Source organism: Lipomyces tetrasporus (assembly GCF_029532465.1).
Source record: "Lipomyces tetrasporus strain NRRL Y-64009 chromosome Unknown POJ06scaffold_6, whole genome shotgun sequence".
Classification (NCBI taxonomy): Eukaryota; Fungi; Ascomycota; class Lipomycetes; order Lipomycetales; family Lipomycetaceae; genus Lipomyces; species Lipomyces tetrasporus.
The window spans coordinates 175104-199116 of NW_026611601.1; the positions used below are offsets into that span (position 1 = coordinate 175104).

The following is a 24013-nucleotide window of genomic DNA, read 5'->3' on the forward strand; positions in this document are numbered from 1 at the left end:
AACCAGCTTTTGCATGCCAGATATTCATTATTGGCAATAACCGTGGCACACAGGCACTCTTCTGGTAATTTGTCTCATTTGGCTAAGAAAACGAACGTCTTATGTTCTGTGGCACTGTTTTCGTCGTTGTGAACAGAAAGCCGGCGGACGTGCGTTCAAGCTCTACAGTTAGTGTGAGCGTTTGAAACTAAGTCACCAAATTCATAACAGGGTCATAGCCATTGCGTCATGGCAAATCTTGCGTAACCTTCCACTCGCAATTGGGGTTTGAATTATTCTCTTGAATCATTTACCGTCCTTGTTATCCAGGGCTGTTCCGAATGTTCGTTTTTGCGATGAGTTCAGGGACCAGAGAATAGTTGATATTAAGCCAGGACCCCGTCTTGACTCTTTGAGCTCCTGAGAAGGTATCAACTGCTGTCCAACACATGCACATGCACATGCAAGTGGGCAGCCGAGTCCTATACTTAAAATGGCAGAAAGCTAGCCTATTCGGGTTAGAAAGATGCACACGTGATTATCCGTAATACTTAGCATTTGCGAATAACGAATACGAATATAGTCGATTATTGCGAATCTTTTGAGACAAAATAACGTAATGGAACAGGGCTGTAGGCGGATAGGCGGATAGGATATTTGCCGGGGATACGTATCCGCCATACTTTCGATTGGCGGATGCAGATGGCGGATATGGCGGATAATTTGTATATTCTCTAATTAAATTTAAAAAACGGTCAAAATCTAACATTCTCAGCAAACAATCGCGTATACAAAGAAGCGCAATAGAAGTATTGTAAAGCATATGTGACGCCGCAAATAGCAGGGCGCCTCCTTCATTCTTTACTTTTAACATTTAATCATAGAGAAAATACAAAATTTAGTCGCCGGGCTGCTGCGGATGTGTTTCAATGGGACACATTCAGCTCGTGCAAGCGACCATGGGCTAGAAGGCAAAATTTACGTAGGCGTTAGGAGGTCGGAGCTGGTCTTGCAGAGAATGCGCATTCGTCCACGAAATTATTAATCGCACGAAACGTACAACAAAAAACATTCCAGCCTGAAAATGCCACCCATGAACAACCCGTAATATTAGAGTAAAAACTGAAAGAAAAAAAGATTGAAGAAGCTATGTAAACCTTAAGAGCCCCGTCTTGCCAAAATAGTCCAGGTGCCGCCAACGGGATGTTTGGTGTCTCGCGTCGCAGATTCAGTGGTTACATGACAAGTTTAGGTCCATGCCACATCGAAGCCGTCTGGTCGAGCACCTTACTCTCGACACTGCTCCGCTCAGGGAATCCTTGAAATGATATGGCATAAGTAGCCACTGAATGTGCCACGAGCTTCAAAACCGCGATTAGCATCGAAAACAACAAAATTATATAAACAAACAGTAAATTTCGGTTCAGCTTACCTTAGTGTTCAATTCCCAGGCAGTAAAATTCAGATTGTCCACTGTGTCGCACAATTGGTGATAACAGGGGTCAAACCATTTGCCGACTGCTCCTCCAAACATTTCAGCTTCCTCCTTTGTCTTAACTCCTTCTGCTCCGGCTGCAATGCCACCTCCAGGAATTCCATGCTTGATGAAGGCGTCATAGTCACTACGTCCATCAAAGGGAATGAAGGTGTAATTCTGACCGTGTGATTCATAGAATTCGACGTATAAGTCACGCAACTCCTCGGACCCCGTGGGGTTGACTTCGTTGGTGGCATTGTAGACTTGATTTGCGTAATTCGGAGAGGCAAGCATGTCGTAGTCCATAAAAAGACGAATCTTCCAGTTTTCCTCCGCAGAGAGCATTGCCACATAGTAATCAGATCCAAGCAGTCCTTCTTCCTCGCCTGCCCACCATGCGAAGCGAACACAGTTGTTGACTCTGTACTTAGTCAGCTGAGTTGCAACTTCCAGTAAGGTTAGAGATCCAGATCCATCGTCGTTGATTCCAGGACCCTCCACGACGCTGTCACTATGGCCCCCCAACATAACACAGTTTTCGGCATCTCCTTCCTTAGATTGTGCAATAATATTTGTGGTATTGATTTTCTCGACGATCGAATCAATATAGGCAGATGCGTTAACCACTTTCCCTCGTTGTAAATCGACAATGTACGGCTCTGAGTCCTCCGACGATAGACCAAACGTTGCAACATGATACTCTGCTGGCTCACCTAAAGTTCCCGAGAGGCTACCTTTGGCGTTGTTGTAGATGACGGCAGCGACGGCTCCAGCCTTTCCAGCGAGTGCCGATTTATCTCCAAATGTGCAAGTTCCACGGCGTATGAAGGCGATAGCACCAGCGATGTGAGAAGGGTAGTCCGCCTGGTCGCATCCATCATTTTCCACCAAAACGAGTGGTCCATATACTGGTTGCTTATCGCTGGTAGGAGGAGTAAGACTCATTGGAGAAGCAGATTTCGGTACTTGGTCCCCTATCACAAGCCGAGACTCAAATACATCCCCGACCACAGCCTCGAATGACTGGTTACTGATAGTATAATACTCGCCTAGACTGGCAATAGTTGAGTAGATATAGTCGATGGTTGCCAGATGTCCTATTTAATTTATGAGCATGAATACGCAAGGGAGAGAGAACTGAAGCGCCTTACCTTTGCTTCCAATGACTCGCGTGGGATGTCCATAGTCATCGACGCTAAGCTTGGCGAGCTCAAACAGATGGTTCGCGCGGTCCTCCAAATTCTTCAAATCTATGTCTCCCTGAAGGGCTTCGGAGCTGACGAGTTCTTTTCCAATGGAAGTAACGGGAGCTGTAGTATCCGATTGTAACACCAGAGGAATCTGAATAGCTGAGCCAACGGCATGCGATGAAAGAGCGAGAAGAAGGAGTGAAAGATGCATTGCTCAAGCTACAGAGTATTTGCCACAGTAGATGGGATGTACGCGACACAGGAAGTTTGTTCTTGTCTGTTAGACCAAGTTCCCTGATATGAAGGGACGACGTTGACTGAGGTGCTCGCGGCTGCTCTTCGCGTTGTACACCGGGTAATGATGTCAACTGATTGACTGAGGGTTAAGCTTCTTATCCGGAGATAAGCGGTAGTCTCCGGATACAAATATGTGTTACCCTGCCTGGAGCGTGCCGTTACGAGCACCATTAAAAGTAGATTAAGGGTGCCCACGAATAACGAATTTCACGGGTGAACCGGTCACACGGGCGAACCGGTCAAAATTCACCACCACACCGTCAGAAAGATTTAATCAACCGCAACAGAATTAAATTGGTCAATCTAGCCGTTCAAATTGATAGCTATTTTACTACGACAGCGTCTGATTGTAAGCAGAAGGCATTTTGGATGCTGGTGAGCTGAAGGACAGGACCCAGAATAGTGTTTTGCGGTGGAATTTTACCCATTAGCGTGTTTTGGATTGTGACATGACCACGAATATTCTTAAGTCGAATACGAATAAATTGCTGTCGGCTGCTTATATAATATTCGTACAAATAAAATATACATTTAGGGCTAAACACGGCCATATCGTATCGGCGGTGATACGATCGCCTAAATTTCAAATTAGGCGATACGATATACGATATTGAAGAATATCGTATCGCATCGCCGAGATTCCACGTGATTCTCATCACGGTAAATAAAGGGTATTGAGATGGAAATACTAGATAATTAGTCAATTAAGTGCACGCCAAAGTCCCCAGTAGAGATATTTGTGGGTTACGGAGATCATATTTTCTGTTAACGTGATCGGCAAGCGAGTGGATCGTCCCAGCGAGCGGATCGGTCGAAATTCCACACAAAGCAGCGAATTTTAAACATCTACATTTTCATATATATATACATCTCGATCTCGCAGCAACACCAGGCGCTCATAGTGTCCGGGCTCAACGAGTTCCTCCGTAAGCGTAGTAAATGATTTGGCGGATAATTCATATATTCTCTAATTAAATTAAAAAAAGCCAAAATCTAACATCCTCAGCAAACAATCGCGTATACGAAGAAGCGCAATATCAAATAAGTCAAACTATGGTCTGAAAGTAGATGATGAACATGTTAATGAAATAGGGCGACTATTTCGAGGGAGAGAAATATATTTATCACAATTTTTTCTCCGTGCTATCCATCAACCTCAACATTCTCATCGATTCCCGTTCGAATACGATCTTTGGACACTTATAGAATATGGAATATTATTACTCGGGTCTGCTCTCACAGTATCGAACAATCTGTACTCGACCGACAAGAGGTTATTTTAGCGCTGGCGTACATGCTCACATGTAGCGGGGATGACCGACCAAATAAGTTTGGTCCGCTACCAGCCAGTCTATTTAGGAAATTCAAGTATCATGTTAGTGAACTTCGCGAAATTTTTAAAAAAATTAGATAACATATAACTTATAATATTAATGAATTATGCAGATTTATAAAGGCGGATGGCGGATGCGGATATGGGAAAATTTGGCGGATATCCGCATCCGCCACAGCCCTGAACAATCTTAGATCTCTGGCGGCCGCTGCCATTCGCGGATATTCATCATTATGTGTTCTCCACTAAGAGAGTAGCCAGTTTTCGTGTCCAAAAGTAAACAAGACCACGCGACAACGCTCGGTGTCCATTAGTTTTACCCTAACCTCGTGGTATAAGATACGTCTCGGCAAAACTACGAATAATTGCGAATCGAATACGAATAAGACCTCCCAAACCAATAGTCGAATACGAATATGAGTTGCGCCAAATACGAATAAGCAAAATCTTTATTCGTGTGCAGCTCTAAGTTGATTATATACTATATAGCTAAATCCTTGATTGTGCAACCGAGGTGGAACACCAGTCGAGATGCAACTAAATACACTACTCCTTATGCAAGACGTCATTGTCCTTCTCGATGACAACGATCTGCTGTGCCACGTTCTCCTCGCCATCAAAGATTACTGCAATTTCCTCGAGAGCGTAGCTCTTAGTCTCAACAAAAAATCCATAAGCTGTTAAAGCTTCGACTGACAACCTAGAGTGTACGTCAGTTATAAGGGTGGACAAGGTATGAAGTATATAGAAGTCGTACCATACGCAGTATACTATGTAATATTTCCAGCCAATGTTCTCCAGACCAATAGGGTTAACGAACTGATTGAGGAACACGGCACCCTTGGTAGACAAGACGTAGACAGCCATTCCTTTGGCCCGGATGCCATACGGGAGGATTTCTACCGAATAGGCCACAGGCAAAGGCGACAATGCGCTGGTCCGTTAGAAGTAAGTCCCGACTCAACGTTTGTGTGCACTCACATGCAGTAGAACAACTCGTAGAGGAAAATCAATGCCAGGACGGCAATCCCTGCCGAGTCATTCCTGGTTATACTAAACCGCGCGCTGGCGATGGTCCAACCTACAAACACCAGAGTCATGCCGACCGTGGACACCAGGAATAAAGGTCGGCGGCCGACCTTGTCAACGAAGAACGCAGTGGAGAGTGCGATCAACCAGTTCCAGATGTTTATGAGTCCGTTGACCAGCGCCTGAGTGTCTCTGTTTGTGATACCGATGGAATCCATAACGCGCGAGAGATCTTTTCACAGACATGTTAGCCTGAGGATAAGGTATAAATACGTTTCCGTCATACAGTACGATATAAGGCCATTGCCACTCCACTGCGAGAAAAATCCCATACAGAGTACAAGAAATATACGGTAGCGGTTGCCAGATGTAGAGACTAGACTTCTCCAGGATGTCAAGTGGCTCTCTTTCTCGAGCTTGATGGCTTCCTGAATCTCGCAGAACTCTAGCTTGACTAGCTCTGTTTCTTCGTTCTCGCCATGGTATCTCTTGAGTACCTCCAGAGCATCGCCGGCGCGGTCATGTGAAATAAGCCATCTGCGCAAGGAAAGCAACTGTCAGTACAAGAAAAAGAATAGATTACACGCTACTGGCATACCGAGGACTCTCCGGCAAGAACCAGATTGTCGCCAGCTGGAAGAGCGAAGGGAGCATCTGCAGCAGCGACGGAATTCTCCAGGACCAAGTCTGACACCGTGTAAGCGAATGAAGAACGGGAGGGATACTTTGCTAATACATACAGACTCAATCCTGAGAGTTCCAAAGGTAACCCAAGCGGCAACAATGCTCCCGATAAACCAGCACGTGTTACAAATGGCGGTAATGGTCGTGCGTTCCTTGGGATGGCACAGCTCGGCGACTAAGGTCGGCGCTGCTGTCGTACAAAACGTGAGCCCAAACCCGAGTATGAAGCGCGATATAAGGAACATGGCTATGTTACGACTCTCGCACTGCATAATTGACCCAACAACCATAATGATACTGCCGACCGTGATGCCCCACCTGCGGCCGAACCTGTCGGCAACGAGCGGAGCCAAAGGGGAAGAGCAGATTGACCCGAGAGACATAATAGCGGAGAGAACTCCAAGAAGTGCGCCTCGGGGTTGATTAAAGTAGTCGTCCCAGTACGTGACTGTCTGGAGCGAGTTCATCATGCTGCCGTCGTAGCCCGACGTTGCGTAGGCCATGATTGCTCCAGGGAAGAGCAACGTGTAGAGCCGTACACGACTGGCAACCTTGTACCAGGGTTTCTCGAGCTGCACAAGCTGATGCATAGTTTGACTCTCCGTGGACGTCTCATGATCAGCTACCATAGATACACCGAGAGACTGCTTTCGCTTACGCAACCGCGCCTGCCGGAGCGCAGGAAGATTGGAAAGAACTGAAACGATATCCATTGTTGATCAGGTTGACGAGGGTGACGAGCAGGATATGCGGTGACTCTGAGGGTTACTTTATATGGAACGCCAGATTTCGCGGATCCTTCAACGCCTACTTTTTGCCGCGAACGCTGGGCCCCGCATCGTGCTTTGAGCGGGCTCTCGACCCCCTAGCCGAATTATCAAACCAATACTGCTCTTGTTGGGTGTGGAACCCAAGGAAAGAAATTGCTTGGCGGGCAAATTTGCCGGAGAAGTCGGGGAAGTCAAGGTTAGGGTCCGATGTGGGCAAAAGACTGGACGACGATGGCAAGCCGGGGTGGGGCCCCGCGAAGTGGGGAAGCACTATGCTTAAACGGGAAATAAAGTCGGATGCTGGATCAGCTGTAGCCGCGCGATCCGTTGGACCTACTTCCTGCGGACTAGCGTGGCTACACTCAGGATCACGGCAGACATGCCTCAACTATCGACACGGTTAAAGTCAGACAATTATTGACGCATAAATTGGATATTTCGGAACATCGGATAAAATGGCGAGGCCATTATCTGAATCAGCCGGAGAGCGAGAGCACAGCTAGGACTTGAAATGCTCACTGATCCTCGACAAGCAAGGAGCGCACCCTCCAATTTTGCACTCCAACTTCACTGTATCTCGCGCACTTCTTTCAACGCAAATATGGCGACTGGTATTCTTCGCGTCGTCGACGGAAGCAAAGTCGTAGATGGTAACGGTGATCTTGTCGTACTGCGAGGCACATGTGAGTTATTATTCGCAAAGCGCGATTGTTGCTGCTAACATCGCTCCAAGCTCTCGGCGGGTGGATGATGATGGAGAACTTTATGAACGGCTTTCCAGGAAGAGAAGTGCAGATTCGCAAGGCCCTCCGAAAGGTTCTTGGCCCCGAAAAGAGCGCCTTCTTTTTTGACAAGTTTCTCGAATACTTTTTCATGGACGAAGACGCAGCCTTCTTAAAATCCCTCGGGATTAATTCGATCCGCGTGCCGTTCAACTACCACCACCTCGAGGACGACATGAATCCTGGTGTCATCAAGCTAGAAGGCTTCAAGCATATTGATCGCGTTGTTGATATTGTGAGTGTGCCGAAGCCAGTGATGTTCGATACTCCACTAACTGGAACGTTTAGTGCGCCCGCCATGGTATCTACGCAATTCTTGACCTTCATTCGGCGCCGGGTGGACAATCCCAAGACTGGCATTGTGATAACCCCACCGGATACGCGGCGTTCTGGGACCAGAAGTCCTTTCAGGACCGCGTCGTTAACCTCTGGAAGACTATCGCTGCCAGGTACAGGGGAAATCCCTGGATTGCAGGATACAATCCATTGAACGAGCCTGCGGACGAAGAGTGGACTCGTCTTTTGGCATTTTACGATCGCATCGAGAAGGCTATTCGTGAGGTTGATCCTGACCATATTCTTTGGCTCGACGGGAATACATTTTCGATGGATTTCTCAGGATTCACAAAGGTGTTTCCCAACACCGTTTACGCGATCCATGACTATTGCGGATATGGATTTCCGAATCGAATTGGCCGGTACCAGGACAAGCCTGAGCAGGACAAATACATCCGTTCAATGTACGACAGAAAAGTCGAGTTTATGAAAGCGCATAACGTGCCCATCTGGAATGGTGAGCCAACCGAGTGGTACTTATGCCGTACGTCGTTAACATTGAAACAGGCGAATTTGGAACGATATACGAGCGCGAGGAGTACAATCCCGACTATATAGTGCAAAACCAAGAGCGGTACAACATGCTGGAAAAGCAGCTCTCTATCTATTCTGCTGAGAACATTCATTGGTCCATATGGTCGTACAAAGACATCAATGTAATGGGAATGCGTTATGTCCCTCCTGATTCAGCATGGATCAAGCTTCTTGGACCTTTCATCCACAAGAAGCGCGAACTTGCAGTTGACTCATGGGCCTATGATGATGCTCATCTCCAGGAAGGACTGTTCGGACCCTTGCACAAGTGGTTTGAAGACAACATCCCGGAGAGTTACAGTAAGAAGTATCCTTGGCAGTGGCGCATGCATATGCATGTCTTCAGAGGAATCCGAGGTATTACTCTCGCAGAGTATCTTGTCCCAGAGTTTGCAGACTACTTCGCTGGCAAGACGTTTGAAGAGCTTGATGAGATCGCCCAGAGCTGGTCTTTCGGAAACACTGTTGGTAGGGATGAACTCAATGACTTGTTGAAACTCCATTCCACGATGAAGCCGGACGATCCCCACCTTGTCAATGTCATCCCGTCTGCAAATACAGGAAATAGAAAGGGGCTGGATGGCGTCTTTGAGCTGTCGCCTTTGGAGCTGGCAAAATTAAAGCAAAAGTGAGTGAGACTGGTGTAGCGGCGGCTGAGATCGAGACCAGGGGCTAAATTGTTGGTTGTCGTCCTCTATTGATTCTCAAGGCTGAGGTTGAGATTTTTGTCATGTAATTTGTTTGACGGGGACGAATATTTACAGTAAGATATAGCTGCAGCAAAAAAAATAATGTAACTTTGTTTCCTAATGATTAGGGTCCCAGTGTGGGTGGAACACTGTGTTGAATGCTTTTTGCCATTACGCTCGGGCCGGGCCACCCCGCACATTGGTTCTCTAGACTGAAAATGCCTTCCACCCTCGCTCAACGTGCGCTCAACTTCATGAGCATACACTCCGGTACTTTCATGAACGCTTCTAAATTGAATTTTCTTGTGATTTTGATTTATGTCTAAAAAGCGACTACGGTGGAAACACTTCGAAGGAGGAGCATCATTTTCAGCATCGACCGAAGGCGATCCAGCAAGACGCCACAACGGCCCATGGAAGCGTTCCAGGAATCAGGATTATGAGCAACACATATCAGTGTCTGGCTCGCGCATGCCTACGAACAGACGTGTCCAGATTGCATGTCAGAGTTGCCGACAACGCAAATCACGCTGCGACGGCGTCAAACCCAGCTGTGGGTTCTGTATACGACAAGGATGGGAGTGCGCATACAGTGAACTGAATCTTCCAGGCTAGAGACTTTTGTGGTTGTGTTTTAAGTTGATATCTAACGGATCATAGTGCAGATGCAAGCACATTATCTATTTTTCACCGAATTGAGTCACTTGAGGAGCGGATTGTTTCAGCAACCGCTCGACGAGAGAAGGAGCCAAATTTAGGATTACAAGATGCGCCTTATCGCAGTAGTCAGACCGGAGTACGGGTAGCCAAATTCGGCATTAGGGATTTGATGCTGGAGATGCCTGCAAAGCATCTGGGAAGTGCGGTGCAGGTTCTAAATTGGCCGGTAGTCAATTTCTTGCTACCAAATTCTGACGGGCGTGAGAGCAGGTTGGACCCGATATATCCATTTTACGTGGTACATGAGAAGCAAGACGTGTCGCCGGTAGCTCACATAGAGATTTTCCCCCCCATTGGTAGTGACTGGATCCGTCTGTATTTGACGTACTTCATGAGAGAGGTGTACTGCTTCTTTCCTGTGTTTGACGGGCTGGACGTAGATTCTTTGTTTCACTTGACATCAGATGCGGACGTTGGTAGTGATACGCATTTGCTGCTGAACGTGGTACTGACTTTTGGTGCGTTGGCGGCAAAAGACAAGGTTGACGATGAACGCGAGCGAATTGCTGTAGAGACACAGTGCTGGAATGCAGCAGTCTTGCTGTTCGGGAAAACTGCTCTGGCGAGCTCTGTTGCAGGCATTCAGGCGGCGGCATTGGCAGGGTAGGTCGCTTTCGCTGCTCTTTTGGAAGTTTGATTTAACAGAAGTAAACTGGTAGATTTTATTGCGGTGCGCAAGGAAAAATTTTCGAGTGCTTGAAATATCTACAGATCGCATCAACAATGTCGCAGATTTTCATAAAGAGGTAATTTTCTTGAATGATATTTTGCATTGCTTTGGATTTACAATACATAGAAACAATCACACCGAAACAGCTGGAGGTTTCACGCATAGCTTCCTGTGTACTTTTTGGTGCATATATTGCTACGAGAGCGACCTTCTGTCAGAGCTCGACTTTGCATCATCTGGCTTGTCATGGTATGAGGACATGATTCCTTATCCGTCTACTGTACTCGATCCAATGCCAACACATCTCTACACGCCGCTGCTAGCATCCAATAGCACCAGACAGCAGACTGTTCTGGAAGACGTTGCGATCTGTCAGATAGTCACCAACTCGTCTTTTCGCAAATCGATCAACCGCGTAAATGCGACGATTTACTCTCTCGACGTGGAAAATGCCGACTATACCGGCCACAGTACGGTGACCAGGTACGTGGACAACTGTGTTTGGATGGTGAAGTACGCACGCGAGTTTGAGAAGCATCATCGGGCCATTCAGGAGAGAATCCCCACGTACATGTTGACTTCACCGCCGAACTTGGAGTGGAATGTCAATAGATTGCAGCGTAGGAAGTCTGCATTCGACTATATTATTCACCGCAACTTTATCGACTACGCGGTGCATAATCCCGACCGCCTCACTGCGGACCCTCTTCGCGACGAGATCTTGGAATACTGCCGACGGGGCTTGGAGGGCTGTAAGCACTTTATTGAGTCTTTGGCAGCCACTCAAATCAACCCATTGACGGGAACCTTTTCACCCGGAATGGCGTACGTGACTTCTCTGTAAGCTTGCATTGAAATTCTGATTTTCGTTTAGGAACCTGACAATGGTCAGCGTTCTGCTGGTGTCAAAAGCCAGCAATGTGCTGACGGCGGTACTTCCAGACGGGATTGATACGGCAATTAATTCTGGCATCGGCACGGTAACCTGGCTGGCAGCTCGGTATCCGAGTTTTCAGTGGCATGTGGACTTTTTGCAACGATTGAAGGCGCAGGTAGATAAACGGCAAAGCTGTTGTGAGCCTTTGACGGTTACCCACAAAGCCTCAAATATATTTGACCTCATTCACCCCCAGGTGTAGGTGGGTCACGAACTATTCTGAATTCTAAGCTTTACCGGACGTCTCTAATTAGATTTTCTCGCGATGAGTGATCGTAAGCTATGCAAATCGCCTCGAACCGGAACTCATTGCTGGTTGCATCAATGTTACTGAGATAGTGTATTTGCCGATGGCTTTTGGCCAAGATCGCCAAGTGAGCGAGTGCGGTGGCTCTCGTTAATGTCTGCTAAAAGTGAAAATGACCCTGATTTTTGCAAGCTACAGTGTCTGGTAGAACAAACCCGCCAGTCAGAATCCTTCCAATACATGCGCATCCAGTTGATAAAACTATACCTCCGTCCGTCTGCCTGCGTCTTAAGGGTGACGTAATCAGCCATGTGGTTTAAGTTAGCGTAGTAGATCCCCACGGCATTACTGGTCAATCATCAGCTGCTGCAGATCTCGCTATCGGTGTTTGACCGTCGAATTTTCTCCCATTGGTGCGTCACCAGAGTAGTCAATCAGACTTCCTTCTACTCTAATGAAGTGTTTGACCCTAAGACATTTCATTGGGTGTACGCAGACGAGAGTAGCCCGTCGGTTCTCTGAGCGACGCCGAGGTGTAAGTTAACAGCCTCCTGTGAACTTATAGAGCTAATCAATTGGCTAACTGATCAATAATAACAGAGGTGGTATTTCAACACCGATGTTACATGGTTATGAGCCCCAATAGAGGAATGTGTGGCCCTACTTCTTTAACAAGACTAAAATCCAATACAATATATTTCGGGGAACTTTATCTAGGTATTGGCTGGTATTGTTTTAATGTGCCGACATATGGTACTCGCTAATCGAGAATGTGCTCGTGAAGCGATCGCCGCCAGGCCGTGCCGATGCGATTCTGACAGGCAAACTCTTAGGGCGGCAACTGGAGCCCGGGCAGAATATGGCTTACTCATTGCGCCGGTATCGGCTCCGAGATAGGACAGATGGGAGTGGCAAGCACTGCTCCGACTTCGTTGCTCCGCTTAGATTGCTATTACATCTTGCAAACTATGACGTCACACCAAAATTTCCAGGGCAAAATCCCGCTTAGGCCAAAAAGATCGCGAGTCAACAAACCGCAAACACGAAAAGTATTTCCTCAACTCTTTTCTAAGCTTTCTGTTCGAGATCCGTCCCGTGGGCCTCGAGATCTGTATCACCCTTAGCGTCGTCTTGCATGACGAAAGTCGCATCAGCAACCTCGTCCAAGTCCTTGTCCAGGTTCTCGTTGAAGAGCATCTTCGGGTTCAGCGAGAATGAGCCACGAGGGATAAATGTCGAGGCCATGATGAGTGCAAAAATGATAGTGAACTGTACACCACCGACATACTGGATCGCCTCTTGGATATGTCCTCCATTGTTTGCACCACCGGTTCTGTTATAGACACTGTCAATGTAACGTCCAAGGAGAGGGGACGTGATGGCATAGATAACAATGTAAGTCGAGTAGAGGAAGGCCATCACCGCACCGAGAGCAGACACGTTCGTTGTTTTGGATTCAACGCGGGCCAGGGAGGCCTGGATATAGGCCGCCAGAGAAACGTCGCCGGCGGCCCAGCCAAATGATACAGGGATAAAAGTCGCAGCAACGATCCACGCATATTTCACTTGCCCCATTGGTGGATACCAATATGGCAGGTACCAGACGATCAATAACATGAGACAGTCAATTCTCAACCAAGGAATCGGAGTCGGGATCAAATTCGTGAACATAAAGACGAACGCTGCCCCAAGAAGTTCGCCAAAGTTTGAACCACCAACCATGATCTGGGACCAGGCCGAGTTGCCAAGATAGCGTCGGGCAACTGCAGGTGCAATGCCGTTTTCCAGGTAACGATGGACGTAGAGAGCGAAGGCATAACCGGGAACTAGCCAGATAAATCTGCGGCTGGTGAAAATAGTCTTTCCTCCTGTCCAGACAGACTCTCCAAAAAGCCAAAATCCGCCCAACACTGCCTTTATATACGTCGGCTGTTTAGTGAGGACTTCAGCCTTGGCTACCTTGAATCCCAACTTGGATATGAAGCACCAGATCGCGGCGGCCAGGGTGAAGAAGATGGGCGTGATGATGAAGGAGAAGTTGTTGCCAAACCTCGGAATTAAAGCCAACGCCGTGCAAAATGCGCCTCCGGTGCCCGAGATCTCGTAAAAGATGTGGACCAGCGAGTCCATGCGCCGGAGTTTCTGGACGTTGCCGCCCACAATATCTCTGGGAATGACACGGCGGATCAACTCTACCATACCATATGCGATACCTGTGACGCAGTAGATCGGAATAATTCCATCAGTCTTGTAGTCTCCGTAGTACGAGAATTCGTTTTTTGGGTGCTGGGAGCGATAGGCGCCAGGCACAAAGGTCCCGCCCGTGGCGGCATCGACAATGAGCAGGATGGCGGTGAAGACACCAAAGACCAAGATTGCGCACGCCAACACGTTCTTCGTAGGAAACCTCTTGATCAACGGCGCAATGAGGATGGACCCGACGCACTGGAAGGCCTGGTTCAGGCCAGTGAGGAGACCGACGCGCTCAAACGTTTTTGCCGGCGTGTTTGATCTGATGGCATCATAATCGTATCGGTTGGTTGCGAGCGCAACAATGGATCCATTGAAAGCTTCAAGGCCAAACTTATAGAGCATGATTCCCGCTATGTAAATAGCAATGTCGCGCTTTTCCGATGGAGTGAACGCCCGCCAGCTGTCCGTGATTGTTCCGATTATCTTTGGCATTCTTTCCGGAGTGGCCTAAGTTTGGTCCATTTTCCGGTGACTGGCGACAAAGAATAAGTGTCGGGCCAGCCAATTTATGGTTGACGAGCGAAACTCCTCAGTCTTGTGATTCCTTGTCATTACCCGCGCCGGCTGCCCGCTGATCATATGCGCTCTCAGCAGTAACGTGACGCTACTCGCAGAGTGCACATAGACGACGCTTCATATGAAAATGCAGCGCATTCAATTCTTGGCCAAACCTGCCCGAGTCTGGGCAAGCCTGGGCATGCTTCTAGTGAATGGGAGCGAGTGCACGCTGGTGATGGATATAGACTCTTTGGCGGTGGGTCGGCTTATGGTGAGCGGCGATACCAGACCCTCGTCTCAGGCCGTTACTATAGACCAAAAAATCCAGACCGCCCGACGGGTTTCGAGTTTAAACTCGGGCCAACATCCACCCCACGTTGGGGTCACTGTGAGCTGCGATTGGTTCTGTTGCTCTTAGGTGCGCCAGCATTTTGCCAATGAATGATGAGCAGAGTTCACGTCAAACAGGGGTTGAAGTAACGTTCAGGGGCAAGGTTTGTCCTTCTTTGCGATGACGTATGTACGTTACCCGGCGCGAGCGACGTGGACTACCGAAGAGGCATGTGATATTCCGGTGTGCCTTGTTGAAATGTGCTTAACAAGGAAGTTAAGCTTCTTCTATTACCCAAAAAAGGAAGAAAATCCATCGCACGTGGTGTTCGCTGGTCCACGTTTCCGTTTATTTAACATTCTTTATACTGTAGTTCACGAACCAAAGATTACTGTGTGGTATGTAACCACCCTAACCCTCGCAACGCAGCATTCTCCATTTTCTTTCATACTTTTTACCTGTGGCAACCGCCATAATAGTAATTATTATCGTGGATTATTAAACTCACTCTTACGAGACGAGATCGTAGGGATCGGTACGGATAAGAATTTTCGTTATCCATATCCGTATCGTATCCAGGTAACATATCGTTATCCTATCCGTATCCATATCCAGAAGAAATGGGCTTATCCGTATCCGTCATATCCACGGATATCCACGGATATCCACCTAGGCATGACAAAATATGAATGTAAGATATTACAGCCATCACTAATATGAAATGTACCGTTCTAAAAAAAAGGCTAAAAATGCCTTCTTGAGCTTATGAGTCAATAAGACCGTCGTATAATCGTTAAGATCGATCCGGCGATCCATACATATGAGCCCGGCTCACATTGCTCTGCAAATGAGCTGGTCTAATATACGTAATGGATCGACTTATACATACAAGCTGTTGTATTGTTGCGATCTCCACACTCGGGGTTAGGGTAGGGTGGCTCAGAAGCCGCCCCGCGAATGCTGGACGACATTACTACGTTCCTCGCAAAGTTATTGTGTAAACCGGGTTGTTCCTTATGACTATCTATTCCCGACACAGCCGAAAAATTCAATACCTCCCTCGGTAATAATTTGCTTGATAACTTTGTTTATCAATTTATGTGTCTTATCCGCGGATATTATCCATGGATATCACAATCAAGATTGCTTTATCCGTATCCGTATCTGCCTAATGTCTATCCGTATCCGTATTTTTGACTGATATCCACGGAAGATCGTAGAGCGGCAGCAGGAAAAAGTCTGAATACCCCGTCGTCCAGATGTCGCAACGGCAACCATGAACCCTCAATAAATCCTCTTAGGACTAAACGGTCAAAGCGTGGTAGTGATGGGTGACTTTAATACTGACTTCGTTGTTACAGCAAACAAAGATTGCCTTAGGTCTATTAATCAATACAAAGTTTATCCTCATCTACATTTTCTTCGCATAGTCTTGAAAACCCGTGCAATCAGCTCTTGCAGTCCTCACCAAGGTCGCATTTGGCCCAAATGCTCTGCGGATATCTGCGAACAGCATACTTCCTGCCCTCTTCAAGTAGCAGAATGCACAACCTGAAAGCCATTGGCAAGAAAAAAACATCACGGGCACATTAGTGGTGCCTCTCGTCTGGAATGTGGGACTATAAAGAACGTCATCAACAGAGCGAACAGTATGGCTGGAAAGAGATAGAGGTTCTGATTGTTCTTGTTAAACATGGGAGGCATCTGGAAAATGATTTGTCGTCGGGTTCGAACTGCCATAGGATTAAACCACTGTATGACGACCAAGTTGACGAACTATATACGATGGCGCCTCGTTAAGTCTCCGAGTATAAGTGTCGGAAGACATTCCATCGGGCATAGCACCGAACCCTAGCCACAAGGTCGAAAACGGGATCCCCTGCCTCTGCAAGCATGACGAAAGGATCAGAGGAAGACCAAACCGACGTTGGTGACAACAGGCCACAACTCTGCATAGGACCCTGCCGGTAAGAGATAGCCCACCGTCTTCTTCAGATTGTCAAACACCACACGGCCGTATTCAACAGCTTCAACAATGCCATCGAACTTGTCCAGGCGCACCATGTCTGATGCTTCGATGGCAATGTCACTGCCGGAGCCCAGGGCGACGCCAATATCCGCTGCCTTGAGCGACGGAGCGTCGTTAACACCGTCACCAGTCATGCCGACAATGCTTGCTTCGGCTTGCAATTCCTATTCAAAGCTTCTGCTCCGGCGTTGTTTGGGCAAACACAATCTCATCATACTGGCAAAGCAGCTCCCATTCGTTACATCGTCAACCCTGAGCCGCTGATGACGATCGATGTGATCGGGCCAGGACGCGATTTTTCAGCAGCACCATCACGACGTAAGTAAGACATATCGTGAACACGATCGGAAGGGTTCAAGATGATTCGGCATTCACGAGCAATTGCTTTTTGCCGTCAGCACGAAGTCACCAGTTACCATGAAAATTCGAATTCCTGCTTTCCTGAGAGTCGAAATGGGTATCTCTTCCAGTGGGGGATCAATGATGCTCGATCCCGAGCTAGCATGCTCCAGGCTTCTCTTTCAAACCGCCATGAAGACGGCGACGCGACCGTACTTGATGATGAAAGAAATTTGTGTGCGAGAAGAATCACGCGCTTTCCTTCGCGAGACCATTTGTTCTTGATGTTCTCAATTTCTGCACGAGTGTTCGAATCGAGCAAACAGGACACGCCGTCAGGGTTAATATACATGTCACAGCGAGTAACAAGAATATCGGGGGCGGCCTTAATGGTCAGAAGCCTACTCAAAAATAAGCACGAACGTTTAGAACTACCTTACAGTTCGTCCCCAGTATACACTTCACTCTATATACCAGTGAATGTAGTATTTTGTCCAATGCTCTTTCCCAGAGAGAAAACGGACAACAGCAGGAGGGTTTCCGAGGGGTTTGCAAAAGACGAGAATACTAGCAACCAAAAGAATCGATCCAAAACCACCCAAAAAAGTAATTGAACAAATCTCGTAAGAGGTGGGCAGGAGCCCACGAAGGTGTACTCTTTCCGTACTTGGCCAACCGCCGTTGGACTTGCTCTATTGAGAGGACTTGCTCTATTGAGAGGCCCACAATGGGCGACGTAGACACACGAGTATAGAGCTCGTTAAGAGATACACTGTGCTAATCTAGCTCAGATAGTTCTGGCAAGACAATTAGTGCCTACTCGGCTGCAAGACCCAACGCCAGGCACACCTACCGCAGTCTTCGAACTATGTTTCTTGAGGTCATCGCGTCTCTTTTGGTCGTCAGGCTCATCGATGCCCATGGACCTGTCGATGTCAATCCCCGCAGGGTTACTATGAAATAGATGTAACTCACATCGTCCGATAGGCGATTGGAAGAGCCGCGACCGGACCGATCGAATTCCGCCTTGAATGACCGCCATTGGAGATGTTGCTGTCGCGACGCCTCAACTTTGGAGTGGTGGTGGCAGCCTCTTCGGCCGCGTCCATGACGCGGACAGGATCGTCGTAGGCAATAGTTTGCTCGTTGACGTCGTCGAATGTCATAGTGAAAGACTAGAACGGTACTAGGACGGTAACACAAGGTGGCAAAGATTGAGCAGATATATTGTCAGAAGAAAACACCAAGGCAGTTTATATGCAAAATGAGCCGGAGAGGCAGGTGAGCACGCGCAAGTGTGCCATCCACACTCGTATCCTCTCATCGGTGGGCACCAGTGGATTCCCAAACAAGTGAGCAGAGCAGCAAACTGCGGGAGTAGCAACAGACAGAAAACGTTTGTTCATTATTGTGGATGTCGAGTTCAATGACACGTTAGAGAGTTTCCGTTTTAGGGGCAGTGCCGACGGACCACAAACAGCACGGATGATGAAGAACACAGCCACCGCGTAGAGAAAACAAAAATCCCTCTCGGTTCTGAGTTCTCGCCTTTTTGCATGTACTGCGAAAAAATAAAAATGCCTCTTAACTCTAGGGGCCGGCGTTTCACGTTGTTGTCACAAATCCAACCTTTGGTGCGAAGTAATTGTCGTCATCGAATGCGCCAAAGTGGGCCTCCAATAATGATTGATAGTTCCACGCTAAGGATCAGGGTTTTCGGGCCGGCTAAAGCTTATTAGTTAAGGACCGCACCAAACAAACTCAAATTTTAAGGCGCTTCCTGGCCAATGGCAATAATAGCTTGGAGAAAACCACCGTCGTTGATCCCTACGTCCTGCGTAATTTCGATCCTACAAGCGTATGCGGCCCAATATGCTACTGCATTGTTCGTGACGAACGGTACTTTGCGTTGTCGTCGGCCCGGGAATCCACTAGGCCGATATGGCATATGCAATTTATCGAATTTAGAGCTTTTGCCGGAGGCCGGCTTACAAACATTAGTCTCAATATTTAACCGCTAAGTTCTATCAAATGTTTAATATGCATCAGTCTCATCTCGTCCGTGTTGCAATGCTCACACAAACACAAACGCAAAAACGAATGACGACGGCAAGAATAAGGTCCACATTGAGAGATAATTTTGGGCATTTTCACCCACATTATGTTATTGATATTTTGCACTATAATTATTTTGCCAAGGTCGTCAAGCACTGTGCTGAAACGCCAGCGTGTGGTGTGGCGCAGCAGATCCCCTAAGCGAGATTAGCGTTGGTGGCTATGGCGCGATTAAAGCCGTGCGGCTGAAATAGCCTCTTCTAGATCAGCCAAAACGCATCTAACGTTAGTTTGCTGCCGTACTCCGGATTTATTTGCTATAATGTGCTTATGAAAATAAACAACCCGTTTGCGCAATTTCTGCATTGAATAATCCAGTTGGTAATGCGCTTTGGATAATGTATTGCGATTCAATTCGCAGGGTTTTCTACTTTTGCTCTGTTCTTTAGACTGACTGACTGTCGTTGTGTTGGTACACCATGGTGGTGGTGAGCTCCACTAGTAATTAAGGTATCTGTCAAGTAATAAGTCTTCTATTATGCTATGGTTCAGGCGTTGATCAACCCCTGTTCCAACAATTCGTGGGTGCGGGATTTTTCGACTACACTAATAATGCTGGATGGGATATTACGTTCGCGCGGGAACACTCCAGGCTGGTAAAACAAAATTTCTCCATGTACTAACGGCTGATTGGTCTTTCATCCTATTACATATAATATCGTAAGGCTGCGTCGAATCCTTCTGGTTTTTTTGTATCCCTCATACTCAGAGTCCATCACAGCCTGCGCGCCTCTTCCCCTCCGCGAAGCTCCTACAATTGAACGAAGCTGTGCAGTGCAATCCGTGAATGGAGAAGACACATATTTCAAATACTCCAAAAGAGAACAATCCTATACGTCTGGCTACTACAAATAAGTCTGCGGCTGATGCACCGTCGTCTCTTGCATTCGAACCAACCACCAAGCACGACGATGATGGTCTTACAGATGAAGATGGCTCTGTAGCAATTGAGGATTTCGATGTCAAACATCGACAGGTAAGCACGGCTGTTGTATCATAAGCTCTCCAGGACTCTTAGCTAACGTGCTTTGCAGGAGTTTGGCGGCTGGACCCTAGCTTTGTACGATTCTCTGTCGCGATTTTCTGCAGCCGAGTTAGACTGACTCGTTTAGCCTTGCCTATCAGTCTATTGGTGTAATATACGGAGACATTGGAACCAGTCCTCTCTACGTCTATTCGTCCACGTTTTTGTCCGACCCGTCTTATGATGACTTGATTGGAGCTCTGTCACTCATCATCTGGTCCATCACCCTCATCGTCACCGTCAAGTATGTCCTGATAGTACTTCGTGCCGATGATGAAGGCGAAGGCGGAACCTTTGCATTGTATTCTCTCTTGTCTAGATACGTAAGGCCGCATGGATTGTTGATATCGCTTGCAAGATGACACTAACTCGTCGTTTCTAGTCGAACATTGCTACTCGTGATCCTAAAACAATCTATACAGTCAAAATGGAGCGCTATCTCACCGCCGACATGAAATATTCTAACAGGAAAGCCCGGTCTGCAATAGAGAAAAGTCGTTTTGCTCAGCATCTGCTCAAAGTATTGGCCGTCTTGGGTGTCTCCCTGATCATGGCAGGTTTGTTTTTGAAACAATTTGATAGTGGTACCTCCCGCTCACGTTCTGTTACAGACGGAGTCTTGACTCCTGCGCAGTCAGTTCTAGGAGCTATCCAGGGCCTAACTATCGTGAAGCCCGATATTGGTAAACCAGTTATCATCGGCGTATCTTGCGCAATCCTCATCCTTTTGTTTGCAGTCCAGCCTTTCGGTACTTCTAAACTGGCCATTGGCTTTGCTCCCATCGTCATCGTTTGGCTCGCATTTAACGCCGCGTTTGGCATATATGTACGCAGTGCGATAGTTCTATCCCTCGAGGATATTGCTAACATTCAATTCCTGTTTTAGAATCTTGCGCTTTTTGACCACAGTGTTTTGAAAGCCTTGTCCCCATACCTTGCTGGTCATTACCTGGTTAGGAATGGAGAAGCAGGCTGGAAATCTTTAGGTGGTATCTTGCTTGCTTTTACCGGTGTCGAGGCATTGTTCGCAGATTTGGCAGCGTTCAGCAGAAGGTTCGTAAGCGGTGTTTTTACACATTGTTTGCCTTAACTAAATGACAAACCAGGGCGATCCAATTATCGTGGCTGTGCTTTGCCTATCCTTGCCTTCTCCTCGCGTACATTGGCCAAGCTGCTTACATTAGCAGGGACCCAAGCGCATACTCCAATCCATTCTTCAACTCGGTACCGCCTGGAATGTTCTATCCGAGCCTTGTCATCTCGATCCTAGCTGCAATTGTCGCGTCTCAAGCCATGATCACTAGTACGTTCCAACTGCTTACCCAAATAATGAAGTTGTCCTACTTTCCGAATATCAAGGTTGTACATACATCTTCAAAGTTCTATGGACAGATCTATATTCCTATCGCCAACTGGCTTTTGATGGTCGGCACTGTCGTGGTTACAGCTGCGTACAACAACGTAAGTGATGTTCACTTTTCTTAATTGCAATCTTCTAAAACTCACATTTGTTGCAGACCACTAGGCTCGGTAATGCCTACGGAGTTTGCGTCATACTCGTGACATTTATCACGACTTGCATGGTGTCTCTCGTGGCTCTGATAATTTGGCGTTTCAACCCCTTCTTGGTCGCACTCTTCTTTCTCACTTTTGCCCTTCTTGAGGGCACGTTTCTTACTTCCAATCTTACTAAAGTTCCCGAAGGCGCCTGGCTCACGCTCGCTATCGCAGCAATCCTGTCTTCTACTTTTATACTATGGCGCTATGGCAAAGACCGGCAATGGAAGTCCGAGCGCGCCCACCAGATCGACCTCGCGCAAATTGTCGCCAAATCCTCCGACGGTAAAGTACATCTCGCTCCTGCCTTTGGCGGTGGCGAGCTTGTCGGCATGAAGGGAGTAGGCATCTTCTTTGACAAAGGTGGTGACAAAGTACCGACTGTGTATGCTCAGTTCCTGCAAAAGTTTGAGATGCAACAGGAGTACGTCGTATTCTTTCACCTCCGCCCGCTCCCGTTGCCAACAGTGGCAGAGGAGGAGAGATATAATATCCGTCGCACAAAAATTCCAAACACGTTCAGGATTATGGTCCGACACGGCTATAACGATCGCATCATCTCGAAGGATCTCGCTACTCTTCTTTTCAATCGTCTTCGAACTTTCATCATCCAAGAGCATGCTGCCAAGCCACGTCTCATGTCGGACGACGGTGGTCGCACCGTTGTGCCGCCGTCAAATGCCGACGCTGTCGTAGCCGGAGAGATCCAAGCGTTGACCACAGCCTTCGACGACCAGGTAGTGTTTATCGTCGGTAAAGAGCAACTGAAGATCTCGGCCGCTGCGAATTATTTCAAGAAGTGGCTTCTGATTGTATTCTTGTGGATCAGGGAGAACACGAGGAACAAGATTGCCGAATTGGATATTCCAGTCGATGAGTTGGTTGAGATTGGATTTGTTAGAGAGATATAGCACAATTAGTGCGCATGGCCTGCACCAGGAATTAATATGGCGGTGGCATCTTCTGCTGGTGCGGTAACCTGTATTACTATCGTAATATCTGGTATATGTGACTATTTTTGCGGTGGGAACAATAATACACACCAGGCCCTGTCTGGCCTCTATCACATAAATACATTGAGAGAACAACTCAATACTCCAGCTAATCACTCGGGTATAGCTACGAGTAGACGACCGACTCATCTGTCGCCTTGTCAAATGCCACTCGCAATAGTGACCAGCGGAGTGACAGAAAGCATTGGCATTAATGCGAGCATCCAGTCCACCTACGGTAGCCATCAGGCAAAACCGGAGACGATCGCGGATGTCCATGTGGTACAGCGTGGCGTCCATGATGACTTAGGCGTTCGTACGCCTTCTCGAAATCCAAGACTGGAGAGAAGCTGTACGAGCTCGATCCACCTGTCCGGAATGAATCCTGTTGTTGTGGGCCGGCAGAAAGGTCAGAAGGCGAGGGTTGAGCGCTTGCGAAATGCTTATCTCGACCGCACTCAAAGCATTGGCTCAGGAAGGTTTTTGCATCCGCATAAGCTCTAGTTAGTCTTGTCCACGCCTTGCCACACGTCAGCCGCACCGGCGACTCGGAGGAGCAAATGGGCCCGTCAAAAAGATACCCGCTGCTATCCTACGAATAGGTGTCTGCTTGACGAACAGCAACGTGTGACTCGGATCAATGCCATTACTGCTTTCAATAAAACCGCTGCTCTAGACTGAAAATAGCGTATAGCTTGTACAGCGAGGGCTAGAATTTGACAAGACGCATCTGAAATTCCAACCCCTTTGCTCCTCGGCTAATATGTTCTAAAACACCACACCACTGCTTCGTTAAAATTAGTAAAATTCGTTGACTACGGTGCCATAGGAGAAGAAACTCACATGCTGAGCGCCGCAAGTCGCTGGATCCTGCGCTTTTAATTTGACTTCATAAACCGACCTACCAGTTCCCAAAGCCTCTGACATCGTTGGTGGATCGATTAACTAAGATGGCACTCATCTCATTCCGACGTCAACACCGTAGATATTAGCAGAGGAACGTGAAGACTGTAAGATTGGTCGGGACCAATCGGCGAGATGTAGTCTGTCCCTGCTGGCTCGTCAGTCAGGTCTTGAGTTCTAGGAAAGGGTCAAGTTCTATTTGAAACGTGCAGGACAGTGAGGTGCCGATTTCCAGTATAGCTCCACAGCGCTATCCCGCAGAATTGATTCTTTCTTAATTTCAAAAGTGCTGAGACCC

At 47.5% G+C, this 24013-nt stretch overlaps 8 protein-coding genes across 8 annotated transcripts; 3 read left to right on the forward strand and 5 right to left on the reverse strand.

The window, feature by feature from the left end:
- Positions 1-762: 762 nt before the first annotated feature.
- POJ06DRAFT_275913 (uncharacterized protein) lies at positions 763-2952 on the reverse strand. The gene is made up of 3 exons (XM_056189667.1): positions 2608-2952; positions 1412-2553; positions 763-1340 (listed from the first exon to the last, which is right to left on the reverse strand). The coding sequence occupies exons 1-3, from the start codon at positions 2855-2857 to the stop codon at positions 1215-1217; spliced, it is 1518 nt and encodes a 505-aa protein (XP_056043027.1). The 5' UTR covers positions 2858-2952; the 3' UTR covers positions 763-1214.
- A 1705-nt stretch (positions 2953-4657) lies between these two features.
- POJ06DRAFT_223358 (general substrate transporter) lies at positions 4658-6702 on the reverse strand (the record flags this gene model as incomplete). The annotated part of the gene is made up of 6 exons (XM_056185678.1): positions 4658-4976; positions 5034-5210; positions 5258-5537; positions 5592-5842; positions 5904-5992; positions 6046-6702. The coding sequence occupies 6 exons, from the start codon at positions 6700-6702 to the stop codon at positions 4823-4825; spliced, it is 1608 nt and encodes a 535-aa protein (XP_056043028.1). The 3' UTR covers positions 4658-4822.
- Positions 6703-7343: 641 nt separating this feature from the next.
- Positions 7344-9234, forward strand: POJ06DRAFT_223359 (glycoside hydrolase superfamily). The gene is made up of 4 exons (XM_056185679.1): positions 7344-7442; positions 7493-7776; positions 7830-8334; positions 8385-9234. Exons 1-4 carry the CDS (start codon positions 7361-7363, stop codon positions 9041-9043), a joined length of 1530 nt encoding a protein of 509 aa, XP_056043029.1. The 5' UTR covers positions 7344-7360; the 3' UTR covers positions 9044-9234.
- Positions 9235-9302: 68 nt separating this feature from the next.
- Positions 9303-11870, forward strand: POJ06DRAFT_253976 (uncharacterized protein). The gene is made up of 5 exons (XM_056187702.1): positions 9303-9710; positions 9766-10423; positions 10480-10566; positions 10617-11315; positions 11365-11870. The coding sequence occupies exons 1-5, from the start codon at positions 9419-9421 to the stop codon at positions 11627-11629; spliced, it is 2001 nt and encodes a 666-aa protein (XP_056043030.1). The 5' UTR covers positions 9303-9418; the 3' UTR covers positions 11630-11870.
- Positions 11871-12602: 732 nt separating this feature from the next.
- On the reverse strand, positions 12603-14587 carry POJ06DRAFT_290840 (uncharacterized protein). Its single transcript, XM_056190352.1, has one exon. It carries the CDS (start codon positions 14357-14359, stop codon positions 12743-12745), a length of 1617 nt encoding a protein of 538 aa, XP_056043031.1. The 5' UTR covers positions 14360-14587; the 3' UTR covers positions 12603-12742.
- A 2074-nt stretch (positions 14588-16661) lies between these two features.
- Positions 16662-16919, reverse strand: POJ06DRAFT_268468 (HAD-like domain-containing protein; the record flags this gene model as incomplete). The annotated part of the gene is made up of 1 exon (XM_056189312.1): positions 16662-16919. The coding sequence occupies one exon, from the start codon at positions 16917-16919 to the stop codon at positions 16662-16664; it is 258 nt and encodes an 85-aa protein (XP_056043032.1).
- A 278-nt stretch (positions 16920-17197) lies between these two features.
- Positions 17198-18290, reverse strand: POJ06DRAFT_268469 (uncharacterized protein; the record flags this gene model as incomplete). The annotated part of the gene is made up of 4 exons (XM_056189313.1): positions 17198-17525; positions 17771-17901; positions 17978-18050; positions 18100-18290. 4 exons carry the CDS (start codon positions 18288-18290, stop codon positions 17198-17200), a joined length of 723 nt encoding a protein of 240 aa, XP_056043033.1.
- Positions 18291-20026: 1736 nt separating this feature from the next.
- Positions 20027-22862, forward strand: POJ06DRAFT_290847 (potassium transporter; the record flags this gene model as incomplete). Its single annotated transcript, XM_056190353.1, has 8 exons — positions 20027-20215; positions 20274-20299; positions 20352-20586; positions 20646-20820; positions 20875-21089; positions 21150-21316; positions 21370-21724; positions 21781-22862. The coding sequence occupies 8 exons, from the start codon at positions 20027-20029 to the stop codon at positions 22729-22731; spliced, it is 2313 nt and encodes a 770-aa protein (XP_056043034.1). The 3' UTR covers positions 22732-22862.
- Positions 22863-24013: the final 1151 nt, after the last annotated feature.